General features: G+C 35.8%; 1 protein-coding gene across 1 annotated transcript in view; it reads right to left on the reverse strand.

Moving 5' to 3' along the window:
* tbl1x (transducin beta like 1 X-linked) overlaps positions 1-14,048 on the reverse strand; it is a 20,853-nt gene continuing 6,805 nt past the window's right edge. The window contains exons 2-15 of the mRNA XM_051906127.1: positions 8,938-9,043; positions 8,569-8,714; positions 7,429-7,651; positions 7,092-7,224; positions 5,476-5,617; positions 5,189-5,252; positions 5,013-5,110; positions 4,421-4,481; positions 4,184-4,305; positions 4,020-4,094; positions 3,777-3,904; positions 2,162-2,327; positions 1,980-2,081; positions 1-592 (exon numbers count right to left, since the gene is read on the reverse strand). Coding sequence (XP_051762087.1) covers positions 566-592; positions 1,980-2,081; positions 2,162-2,327; positions 3,777-3,904; positions 4,020-4,094; positions 4,184-4,305; positions 4,421-4,481; positions 5,013-5,110; positions 5,189-5,252; positions 5,476-5,617; positions 7,092-7,224; positions 7,429-7,651; positions 8,569-8,714; positions 8,938-8,995 — 1,545 coding nt within the window. The 5' untranslated portion in view covers positions 8,996-9,043 and the 3' untranslated portion in view covers positions 1-565. The remainder of the gene's footprint in view (positions 593-1,979; positions 2,082-2,161; positions 2,328-3,776; positions 3,905-4,019; positions 4,095-4,183; positions 4,306-4,420; positions 4,482-5,012; positions 5,111-5,188; positions 5,253-5,475; positions 5,618-7,091; positions 7,225-7,428; positions 7,652-8,568; positions 8,715-8,937; positions 9,044-14,048) is intronic.

Here is a 14,048-nt window from a genome sequence, read left to right on the forward strand (position 1 = left end):
TTTCAGAAAAAAAATGATTACTTTATAAACATATAAACACAGTTTATAAAATCTGTGGTCTCATTTACATCTTTACATTCATTAAATGTACATCCAGCGGGGAGATTATACACCTGTATATTTAATATCTGAGAATTAAACATATTCATAAAATATTTTCCCAAGTACTTGGCAGTTGGCGTCTTCATTCACCTCGATATTACACGCTAAATTTGGAAAACAATCAGAAGTATTTACGGTTCTCGCACACGTGAAGCCTCGTCTTGAATTAAAGGTTGTTAAAAATCAGTTTCCTGCTGCCCAATGAACATCAGTGCCGCTCAACGACACAAACATGCGATAAAACCTTTCAAACGAAACGTCTCCAGCTCTTCAGCCCCCTGGTGGCCGTCTGTGTCACTGCGTCGATCAACAGCACCATCTCTAGTGGACGTTTCCCTCTAATTTGGTTTTCAACATTCAGATTCTGTTCCCGAAGCAGCCGCGGATCTTGATCGACCGGCTCCACGGAAGAAACGAGTTCAGACTTTAGCTGCACAATTCTGCGTCCGAGATTCTCCGAACGCTATTTCCGTAAATCAAGAACACAGACCTGGAAAAACAAGATGGAGTTTACATTAACAAAAAAGAAAAAGCTGAAAAATAAAAGCTAAAATAAAATATAAATATTAGAAGGAAAAGTTAAACTACATGAAAATTGGAAATGTTGCTTTGGCAACTAATTGAAATAAGTTTGAGTTGAAGCACTAAAATTAATAACTGTAAATAAATAAATACAACTGAATTAACCCTTTGGTGCTCCTTGCGTGGCGGTCAAAAATGACAGATTTATTATTATTATTATTATTATTATTTCAATGAAATGTATATTTTAGTTTGATAATGTTTTTTTTATTTAATATTTCATATTTTTAGTGGATTTTATGGTATTAAATTATATTTATGCAGTAGTTTAAATCCATTTATTCACTTTTTGAGTACAGACCTGAAAGAGTGAAATAAAAATAAATGAAACCTAAAATTAACCTAAAAAAATTAAACCAAAAACTAATAAAAATGACAAAAGCACATAACAAAATTACTAAAAATGACACTAAAATTAACTAAAACGATCATTGACAAAAATAAAAGCCTATTTAAAGTAGTAGTAAAATACTAAATATTAAAAAGAATACTAAAATAGTAAATAATATATATAAAATTTATATATATAAAATTACATTAAAATATAAATTAGATTAAAATAAAAAAATACAATAAAATAAATACTATATTACAAAAATAAATATTTTAAAATAATTTAAATAATACAAATAATAAAATTATTCAATAAAATAATAAAATTTGATTAAAAATAAATTTAAAATTATTAAAATAGATGAAAATAAGTAAATATAATAAATTTAAATAGATTACAAAAATAAAAAAATAGATGAAATATTAAATTAGAATTTTTTTTTATTAAATTAGATTAAAATCACTTAATATTTTAATTATATTATTATTATTATTTTTGTTAATAATAATAATATTATTATTATTATTATTATTATACACACACCTTACACACACACACATATACATATACATATATATATATATATATATATATATATATATATATATATATATAAATAATTTGATTAAAATAAATAAAAAATGATTAAAATAGATAAAGATAAGTAAATAGAATAAAATAAATACTAGATTACAAAAATAAAAAACATAGATTAAATACATTAAATTCAATTTAAAATGATTAATTAATAATTATTATTATAATTATACACACACCTCCTTTTATATATATATATATATATATATATATATATATATATATATATATATATATATATATATATCTATAGTGTTATATTAATAGTAGTAAATAGTAGTTTGGACACACGTGACTGAATTTGTTTCTCATGATGAGAAGATTAGGTTTTAAAGATGACCCTCAGATGAGAAGATGAACGTACCGATCCATCTGACGCACTTGCTCCGACTTTATCTCCCACACTGTTCCAGCAAACCTCAAATATTCCTCCTGTTCCTCTGTAGCTGTTCACCAACGCGCCGCTCTGAAAAACACATTCATCATCATCATCATGACGGTGGTATGACGGGTTATACAGTATACACAAGCCGCTGTCATACTGACCACTGTGTCCCAGATGTGAACACATTTGTCGAAGGAGCCGCTGGCCAGGAACTTCCCATCCGGACTGAAGGCCACGCTGTAGACGGGCTCCTGGTGTTTGGTGAGCGTGTGGGTGCAAACGCCTCGATCAACGTCCCACAATCGCACCGTCGAGTCGAAAGAGGCACTGAGGAAGACGAACGGAGCAGTACTTTGTTAGAGTGTTTTTGAAGAGTGTTAAACACTTACGATTTTTATCCCTTTCTGTTTTCCGTAGCCCAGTTTTGACCAGGGGTTTTCAAATATGATCATCCTCGTGTGATGGACCCACATCTTAATAGCCATCTACATAGTATAAACACCCAATTTATATTTTAAAAATTAATATTAAAAATATGCCTTTAATATTTGAAAAAAAAAAGAAAAAAAGTTTTAAGTTACATTATTATATTTATTATTCTATAGTTAGATGTATTATTTATTTAATTAATTGTATTCTAATTTTTATTATAATCTAATATGTTTAATTTTTATTTATTTGAATATATTTATTTATTTATTTATTTATTTTTTTAATTTGAATCTAATTTATGAGAGAATCATTTTTACATGTATTTTAATGTAATTTAATATATTTTATCTAATTTTTATTTATTGTAATCTATTTAATTCCACTTTTTTGTTCATTTATTGTATTCTAATTTATTGGAATAATTTTTACATTTATTTTATTACATTTATTTTTCATTTATTTTAATATAATATTTATTATTTATTGTTTTGTTTATTTTTTATTTTAATCTAATGTATTTGAATCATTTTTTTACACATTTTAATCTAATTTAACATATTTTTATTTATTGTAATCTAATATTTATTTATTTTACCCTAATTTGTTTATTTATTTTAATCAATTTTTTTAATCAAAATCAACTTATTTAAATCTATTTTAATAATTTTAAATTGAATTTAATCTAATTTAATATAATCAAATATTTAGTTTATTTTTTTTATCCAATTTTAATATATTTCATCTATTTTTTATTTTTGTAATCTAATATTTATTTTATTCTAATTTATTGGAATCATTTTTACATTTATTTTAATATAATTGTGTTTATTTTCTAATTTATTTGAATAATTTTTACACTTATTTTAATCTAATTTAATATATTTCATCTAATTTTTATTTATTGTAATCTAATATTTATTTATTTTATTCTAATTTGTTGTTTATTTTAATCTATTTTAATAATAATGTACTCATTTTAATCTATTTAATAGATTAAATTAGATTTTAATATCTAATTTAATATAAATCACATTTTTTGTTTATTGTTTTTAATATAATTCAATATCTATTTTTTATTTTTGTAATCTAATATTTATTTTAATAAATTTTTTGTTTATATTTTATTCTAATTTATTGGAATCATTTTTACATTTATTTTATTATATTTACTTATTTTAATCTATTTTAATAATTTTAAACATTACTTATTTTAATCTAATGTTATATATATTTATATATCTCTCAATTCTTTTTGTTTATTTATTATTTTGATCTTATTTATTTTTACTTTTTTACTCTACTTTTCTCCCTAACTTTCCTGGAAAGGCACTTTGGGAAGGTTACCTGGCTAGCAGGATGTTAGCGTTGGGACTGTTGCTCCCGGTGCCCGTGGGGCTCCATTTGATGGTGTAGATCTCTTTGTTGTGCGCTTGAAGGTTGTGAACACATGAATCGTGCTTCATACTCCAGATCTGCCGTGAGAGGAACACGTCAGTAGGGTCTACATTTGATCATATTCAATATTTCATTATGCACTATTCAAAAAAGGTGTATTTTCCCGAACAGAAAACACCAATTAATTCACACCTTTAATGTCATGTCATCCGAACAGGAAGCTAGCAGCATTCCCGACGGGTCCCATTTAATGGCGTTCACTTCGTTCTGAAAGCAAACAAACACTGTGTTCATCTAGTGTTTCACGCTCAAGAACAGAAACCCTGGTCTGTGTTATTTCAGTTCGTGCAGCTCACCGTGTGCCCTTGAAAGGTCTTGAGCGGACGCTCACTTCCTAGGCGACACACGTGTATGCACATGTCAGTGCTGCAGGAGGCGAAGGTGGTGTTATTCTGCCAGTCCACGTCCAGCGCTGGAGCTGCAGGGAAATAAACGCACGGCCATATTAAAAACTCTGCTTTATAAATCTGAAACCTCGACATTCAATACTTTGAACTCAAGACAGAGTTTCACACATGCGGTTGTAAACTCACCAGAATGAAAGGGGAACTGCTGCTTGGCTTCACCTGTGTGTGCGTCCCAAATGATTGTCGTCTGCAGAACGAGAACAAGTGAACAATTGATTATGGGAAGAAAAGCAAATATAGCAAAAATAGCAATTTGGTGCAGATGCTGATATCTATATGAAAATTTGAAGCTTGTAATGTTAATCAATGAGATCTTTATATAGCAGATATTTATCAATATCAATATCTGCCAATATTATGTCTTAGTAAGATGATATTTAAATGCTTAAAATGTTTTATGATCAAATCTCTATAGTTTTAAAACATATAATGCAATACAATGATGATCGATAGATGAACAAATAAACCTTCCTCAGAAGATGATGATCATATTTGATACTGGTGATTTTTATAATAAATGATGTCTGGATAATCAAGTAAACCTGGGGACGTTTACTTGATAAAAATTATGATTTCACAGCAGAAAGACACAAACTGAAGGAGGATAATTATACTAAAAGACTTTTACTTGATAAAACAGTCTAAATGATCAATCAGGAGGAGATTGTGTGCGACAGAAATTCATGTATCAACTGTGGTTTCTTCATCAAGTTATGACCTTATCGACTCCAGCGCTCAGAATGCTGTTGCCTTTCTTGTTCCACTTCAGTGCAAATATGGGTCCTTTGTGCTGTCCGAGTGTGCTGCTCAGATTACCTGTTGAAACATCAGAAAGAAGACGCTCACTCCTCGAGTTTGATCAGTTCTCAGTGTTAGGGAAAGGGGGTGACTTACCGTCTTTTGTCCATATTCTCGCAAATCCGTCATAAGATCCAGTTGCTAAGAGAGTGCCGTCGCTCTACAGACACACAAATAATGAACTGTGAAAGGATGCAAACACTCCCGCTGGAGGGACTTTGGAAACATTTTTCATGCTCAAACAGCAACATTACACACTAAAGAAAGATATGAAAACCAGAATATGTCCTCTTTAAATCATTCTGAGCCGTCTTGCGGCCCCCTTGGAAGTGTGCTGAGGCCTCTGATTGAGAACTGCTCTAGATGTTTAACAGCGCACTCACGTTCCAGTCTAATGAGGTGACGTCCTTGTTGCTGGGAACGTCCTGTCCTCCCTCGCGGATGCAGTGCCGCAGGACCAGCTGAGTGGAGCCGCTGTTGCTGTTCTCATTCAGGTTCCATATGCGAGCCGTCGAGTCGCCAGAGCTGCAGTAATACAATAAACGAATAATGCAATAAACTTAAGGCAAGACACCGCTGGTGAATAGGGTAAAACTCCTCCTCTCCTCCCCTCAACTCCTCTTCCCCCTACAACTCGTCTCCTCCCTCCAACTCCCCACAACTAACCACCTCCCCTCAACTCCTCCCTCCAACTCCTCTCCTCAACTCCTTTCCCCTTCAACTCCTCTCCCCCTTCCAACTCTCCCACCTCCCCTCAACTCCTCCCCCTCTACATCTCCCCACCTCCCCTCAACTCCTCCCATCAACTCCTCCCCCTCTACATCTCCACACCTCCCCTCAACTCCTCCCAACTCCTCTCCTCCCCTCCCCTCAACTCCTTTCCCCTTCGACTCCTCTCCCACCTCCAACTCCCCCACCTCCTCTCCTCCCTCAACTCCTCCCCACCCTCCAACTCTTCTCCTCCCTTAACTCCTCCCTCATCTTCTACCCCTTCCCTCAACTCCCCTCCCCTCTCAACTCCTCCCTCCTCAACTCCTCCCTCCAACTCCTCTCCTCCCCTCCAACTCCTCTCCCACCTCCAACTCTCCCACCTCCCCTGAACTCTTCTCTCCCTTCAACTCGTCTCCTCCCTACATCTCCCCACCTTCCCTCAACTCCTCCCTCCAACTCCTCTCCTCCCATCAACTCCTCTCCCCCTTCAACTCGTCTCCTCCCTCCAACTCCCCACCTCCCCTCAACTTCTCCCTCCAACTCCTCTCCTCCCCTCAACTCCTCTCCCCCTTCAACTCGTCTCCTCCCCTCAACTCCTCTCCCCCTTCAACTCGTCTCCTCCCTACAACTCCCCACCTCCCCTCAACTCCTCTCCTCCCCTCAACTCCTTTCCCCTTCTACTCCTCTCCCACCTCCAACTCCCCATCTCCTCTTAACTCCTCCCCTCCCAACTCCCCTTAACTCCTCTCCTCCCTCAACTCCTCCCCACCCTCCAAATCTTCTCCTCCCTTAACACATCCCCTCCCCTCAACTCCCTTCAACTCCTCTCCCCCCTCAACTCCTCCCCTTCCCTCAACTCCTTTCCCCTTCAACTCCTCTCCCACCTCCAACTCCCCCACCTCCTCTCAACTCCTCCCCTTCCCTCAACTCCTCCCCTTCCCTCAACTCCCCTCTTCTTCTCCTCCCTTAACTCCTCCCCTCAACTACTCTCCTCCCTCAACTACCAAATCAGGTGCTGGTGCCACTATAGAACTCTCAAATGTTAATCTGGATCCCTGGTTCTCGATCTAATATTGTGATATCGCACACCCCTATTTGAGCCCAAATATTTATGTCTATTGTGTAATTTTAGAAATGCATGAAAAAAAAAAAGTGCAATTTAAGCCATTTCACAGTGTAGAAAAGTAGTTTTAGCAAGAGTTATACTTATCCAACTTATAACACTCTCACAGAAACCTTCAACTCTGCCCTCTTGAGGTTAGAGAGGTCAGCGTCCAGATCGACTCACCCTGAGGCCAAGAGGTCAGTGACGGGGTTCCAGGCACAGATGAAGACCTCTGACTCGTGACCCCGCAACACCGTGGCTTTACTGGCAGGAATCTGGACCTCACCGTCCACCTCCATGGCCTCCACATGGTTATCTGACAGAGAGGAAAGGCAGCTCAGAATTACAAACACACTTCAGCAGTTCTTACCCATAGTGTAAATCTGTGCACCTTTTAGAACTGAACCGATGCGTTTATTTTTTAAATGTATATGCATTTTAAAGTGACCCTATTAAAGGTTCCTAATTTTGCCTCCTACAATAGGTTTACATGCATTTTTCTGTTGAGTAAATGACTTACTGAGGGCGTGGGTGCCATTCTCGTCTCCGTTGAGTGCGGTTTCTCCGTTCTTCGTGGCGTGGGACTGAACGGCTGTCGAGTTGGCGGAGCTGGCGGCCTGCTGTTGCTGTTGCTGGGCGAGTTTGTCTCTGAACGCCTGCTTTCTGGTGTGAACCACGTCTGGCATCACGGCATCGATGAGCGACAGAGACTCTATCGGCCGACCGTCAAACACCGTGCCATCCTTAAAGATTCATCGACAACATTAAAATCAAAAACAAACCAACAGAAGCAGTTCATCTAGAGCAAAACATCCTTTGGGAAGTATATTGATTTCTTTACAGTTCAATAATGAATTTTTATGATCATTTTAAAGATATTTTAGAGCTTGCCATAACTAGAAAAATGTATTTTCATTTTAAAACATTCCATGACTAAGATTTTATTTTACATTGCCAAAATGTTAGTATATTATTATTATTTATGTACAGTATTATAAATAAAATATGAATAATAATTAATTCATAGATAATTTCAAGCATTTAGATTAAGGCTTAAATGCTTTTTTTAACATCAATGTTGAAAAGTTCAGATTATAGTTAAAACTAAATCCATAAAAACATTTTTGTTCCTTGAAATAAATGCTACGTGAAATTAAATAAAATATAACTTTTTTTCTACATACTGTTTTTAATCATTTTATTTTATAAATTTCTCAGTTTATTTACTTTACCTTAATGTACTAAAATATCTAAAAAATAAATTTTTTTAGAAAAGAAATAAATTTAATAAAAACTAAACATATTTAAAAAATAATAATAAATATAATATAATTAATAAAAAAAACTATTTCAAAACATTATAAAAGTATTTTAGTTTCTCAATGATACTAAAACAACACTAAATTTATGAAGTTGCCATAATTTTTGCTTCATTTGCTCAACGAAAATTGTCAGAGGAGGTTAAAATGTTAAAAAGTGGCTTGACCGAGTGAACTTTAAAATCCTCATGAATATAATTAAACATTTTTATATATATAAAGAAGGTTAAATACAAGTCTATTTATTATTATGACTTACAGCCAGTAAAAATTAATTTATGCACAAATCTAGATTTCCTTGGTAAACAATATCAGTTTGGGTGATGAAGATGAGCCGTCACCTCGTTGATGCTGATCTCGGCCTCCACATACTGAAGTCCTTTCTGCAGGATGGAGATGAGAGCAGCAGGTGGCACTAGAGTCCCGTTGATGTTCGACTGACTGATGTGACTCTCAATGCCAAACGTGAATGCAGAATGAGAGAAACCTGCCGCACAAACACACAAACAAAACACCAATGAACGAACAGTGGCTTTATTTCAACCAGCGAGTAAACATGTGATCTGAGAAGAAATAAAACATTCCCCTCACAAGCCAAAATACACAGAAGAATTATTTATTTTTATATCCAAATGTAAAGGTTGATTTATTTATTTGTCTTACAAGGATATTTGTAAGGGTTATTGTGGGAAAGAAAGTCGGGTGTTTACCTGACTCCTGCAGATATCTGTAGACCAGGAAGTTGACTTCATCACTGGTAATGCTCATCTTAGCTCAACTCAGAGGATGAGCGACACTGGAGCTCACGATCGCCCCCTACAGGAAACATGACAACACTACATTATACTCTGATTAATCAAATGGATTCTGAAAACCATAATAAAAAAAATAACTTATTTTCAGCTAGTTTCTCATTTTTCTGTTTAAGTTGATGTAAAATCAAATAAAAAAATAAAACTAAAATTAAAAATTAAAACAACTATATAGACATTTATTATATAATAGTATATCAATGATACTAACATAGGCTAACACTTCCTTACACACAAAACCCACATAACCAAAGCCATAAAATGTTTACACTCATAACGTCAGTTTATCAGATGTAATTTCTAGCGTCGTTGTTTTGGTACAGATTTACAGACCCTGTAAATGTCAACTAAATTAAGATCCTCTAACAACTAAACCCTTTTCAGCATCGCTTCTCTCCTAGTGGTCATAAAGGAGGATCACAAAAATCACGGTTCGGATCATATTACGGTTTTCGAGTCATGGAAACATGATCCGTTGCACCTCTAATGCCAAGTTCACACTACAAGATTTTAAGCCCGATTTGCAAGTTAACGAGCTCGCCAATTTTTATGTGTGAGCTACTCAACGACGCGTCAAAAACGCTCGCTGACGCGTCCCCGACACCTCACCGATGCCAGAAAAACATCCAGCATGCTACATATCTGGAGCTGTCGGGCGACATCCTGTGGTGTCACGTGTCGCGACGAGCTACAGCCAATGAGAGCACAGGCGCCGATTCCGAGCACCCACGGAAAAACGAGAGACATTCTCCGTTAATTTTAACTAATAATAAAGAAAAACGATTGCAGCTTTCAGACACGACTTTCTTTTCATTTTTATAGTTCATTTGAGGCCGTTTCTACGGTGTCATTTTAATGACAGTTATTGAGAGTGCATTATTGTAATGCGAGAACGCACACCGAATCTCTCCGCTCACGCAAAACTCACTCTAGCACAAAACTGGCGCTCACAAGAATTGAAAAAGCTTTCAACCACCAGATCTTTCAACATTGACTGATGAAATAACACAGTATAGCCACTTTTAAATTCGCCTTTGAGATCGCATTTTCAAGCTCATTTTAGTCATCCAGTTCTCGTTATTTTATTATTTAATAGTTATTTTTTTAGTTAAAGGGTTAGTTCTGTCATTAATTACTCGCCTTCATGTCGTTCCACACCCGTAAGACCTTCGTTCATCTTCAGAACACAAATTAAGATATTTTTGATGAAATGGCCTCTATTGACATCAAGATAATTTACACTTTAAGTGCTCAGAAAGCTACTAAAAACATATTTAAAACAGTCATGTGACTACAGTGGTTCAACTTTAACGTTATGAAGCGACGAAAAAATACTTTTTGTGCGCCAAAAAAAACCAAACAAAATAACGACTTTATTCAACAATATCTAGTGATGGGCGATTTCAAAACACTGCTTCGTGAAGCTTTACGAATCTTTTGTTTCAAATCAGTGGTTCTGAGCGTGAATCAATCTGCCAAAGTCATGCGATTTCAGTAAACGAGGCTTCGTTACGTCATAAGTGTTTCGAAATTTCAATGGTTCACCACTGGGGGGCGTGACTTTGGAGGTTTGATACGCGCTCCGAACCACTGATTCGAAACAAAAGATTCGTAAAGCTTCATGAAGCAGTGTTTTGAAATCGCCCATCACTAGATATCGTTGAATAAAGTCGTTATTTGGTTTTTTGGCACACAAAAAGTATTCTCGTCACTTTATAACATTAAAGTTGAACCACTGTAGTCACATGATCTGTTTTAAATACATCTTTAGTAGCTTTCTGGGCAATGAAAGTGTTAATTATCTTGCTGTCAGTGCAGGCCTCACTGAGCCATCGGATTTTATCAAAAATATCTTAATTTGTGTTCTGAAGATGAACGAAGGTCTTACAGGTGTGGAACGATATGAGGGCGAGTAATTAATGACAGAAATTTCACTTTTGGGTAAACTAACCCTTTAAGTGCTTATTGTTTATAGGTATTTAATGAATCAATTCATTTAGTGAACCGCTACTGATGATCAGATATCAGCGCGACTCCCTACAACACTCGCGTATTTGCAGTCTGTACGTATCTCTTCGCGAAACACAGAATAACGTTTGTGTAATTAATTCATCAGGCGCATCATTGAATGGAGAAAACGACAGTACTCTTGGAAAAATGAGAATGTTAAAATGTTTTAAGGGGCACTTGTGTATAATATTTCAGTTATCATTTGCTCATGGAAACTGAGGTGAATAAAAACATTTTATATTGGGTTGGTAATGTATTTGTAAGTGTGTTTCGGGGGGTGTGTGTGTGTGTGTGTGTGTGTGTGAGAGGGGGGTTGTTTTGCGTCATTTCCCGTTCCACTTCTCGCGCATGTTTTCATGAGGAAATGTGGTTTGGGTACCTGACCTTTGGGTGACAGAGTTGTTGTCAGCTTGTGTGTAGTGTGTAACCCCCTGGATCATTTACGCAGTGTGAACACCACAACAAAAATGTGATTTTGGCCATATATTTCTGGAAAGAGTTTTCACATTAGTTCGATAATATAACTAATTTGCAATGAAATACATCAAATTGAAAATTAATGTAAAAAAATAAAATAAAAAACATACAAAACAGATTTTTATTGAATTAACTGAAGAGCAAACTATGTGATTTCTAGTTCAGTTTTCACACACACACACACACACACACACACACTCTTTCTCTCTTTCACACACACGTGGTTAATATATCGGTCTACCGGTAACCAAACTACATCCGGTCAATCTACGAGGAGTGATTTATTGTATCTTTATATCTGAGCCGGTCTCTGAGGAAACTGGAATCATCCTTGTTTGGTGGATCCCATTTGGTTAATTAGTTGACACACAACAGCCTGTGGGATACGAAAAGCCGAGTGGTTAATGCTCATATAAAACAAGGCCGTAATTATCATGGGAACCTGCAAAACTACGACTAATCCACATATCAGATCGTCTTATGACAGAAACACCAATTACACCAACGCCGATCAGCTCATCCAGGGAATTCACACACAAAAGACGGCGTCCCTGTAGTGCACCGGGATTTATTTGCCCTCAGAAGATAACTACAGTAGACGTCCGTTGAGTCGGATCCCACTGCGGGCAAGAGAAACTCCAACCGCAAGCATCATGGGAAAACATCAAGAATTCAGTCCTCTGGGATTCACTATAACTGAGCATAATGAATTCAACGGTATTCAGAACAGAACAGGAATGAAGATTATAAGTATAAAACAAATTATAGAGGCATTTCTAGTCTTAAAAAAAGTATCAGCTGTATGCAAAGTGACCCACATTCGATTTTTGACCACTGAAAATGTGTACAATTTACTCATGGAGCCGCATTGAGATCCCAATATCTCTGGGATTGAACCCTATAGAGCATTAAAAATGAAGATACCAAAAGAAAAGTTTGTTAAGAGCCAGAATCTAAAGACATATTGAGATATCTTTATTACTTTTTGAGTTACAGGCAAGCAAACTTTCAGGGAAATAACATGAAAAGTGCTTTTTTCCCATTTTTGAACTGTCACCGTTGGCATATATTGTAACAAAGATTGCAAAAGACAACATAATTTACTAATACACCTTCCAATCTCTGTGTAAAAATAAAAAAATGATGCTGCCATCTTTCCAAAGTCATTTTATCTCCCTTGTAATTTGTCACTCTACAAAATTGTCGATTACCAGAGGTGCAACGATACATCATTATATTGAGATATCACGATATAAAATTGCGACAATATGTATTAGTGATGTAAACGATATAATTAGCGATATAGAGTTAGTTTTATCCAAGACTCACTCAAAAATGTAAATTCTGTCATCATGTACTCATCCTCATATACCTATAAGATTTTCCGTTCAACTTCCAATCACAAATGAAGATATTTTTTACGAAACCTGAGAGATTTCTGTCCCTCCATTTAAAGTCCATTCCTCTAAAACTTAAGATACAAAAAATGTCTTTGTATAAATAATCAATCGAGTGGTCCAATCCAAGTCTTCTGAAGAGACACTTTATATGATGAACCTATTTACAACGACTGTAGAAAGCACGGACGTTCACATGCTTGCGTGACGCGCGAAAACAACACATGAGAGAGAGTAAATGCAGAATAGAGTGGCGCAGGTGACAACACTTTGTAGGCCAAAACGCGGAAGCGAGTTAGCATTTTAGCACTTCCAGTTCCATCGCCCTGAAGTCAATGGGTTTTTTTGAATGGGATTTTGGTTAAATGGCTGAAATAAGGTCTGAGGGAACCGGTGTGATGCTAACTGCCGGTTGGCCTACAAAGTGACATCATACCTGCATCACTCTATTACATCATCGCCACAGACCAATGGTAGTTCAAAGGTGTTTCCAGCCGGAGCGAGCTTTTCCAGAAAGTTCACTTTGGCAAGCTGTTTCGAACTCCTGAAACAAGCCTGATTTTGTTGGAAATGAAGTCACACCAGTTCCTTGATTTCGCTTGAAGCAAATCAGGGCCTTAATGTGATCATCATTACTTTCAATGAGATAAACTGCAGTGAAATTAGCACCATAGTGTGAAATGACCATCCTGTTCTCAAGTGTTCACTAAACCGCTGTCCAATTAACAACATCACACCAGTGTTAAAATCACAGCCAGTGTCCTTGAGCTGAAGACTGGACAGAATTAGTTCATATGCATCTCGACCGGTTTTGCTGACTAATATGCTCCAGAAATAAACCCCAGCACTTCCTGAAGTGTGACCAAACAGAGAAGCAGAATATGAGCAGTTTCTGACTACAGGAAACAGGTTAAAACCACCCAGATTAATCAGTCACAGGCAAACGTGACAAAAAACAAGCAAATGGAGCAAATAAGACGGACATAATTTCCATTTTCATCAAGTGAGCGATAACTAAAGTATCATAACACAAGAAAAGAAGGTGAAACTAGCCTAATGAAACAGCCTTTATGAAATATAATACATTAAAATCATCAATAAAGTGCATCAGTGCCCATCCAACAA

This window comes from Ctenopharyngodon idella, chromosome 9 (genome assembly GCF_019924925.1).
Source record: "Ctenopharyngodon idella isolate HZGC_01 chromosome 9, HZGC01, whole genome shotgun sequence".
Lineage (NCBI taxonomy): Eukaryota > Metazoa > Chordata > Actinopteri > Cypriniformes > Xenocyprididae > Ctenopharyngodon > Ctenopharyngodon idella.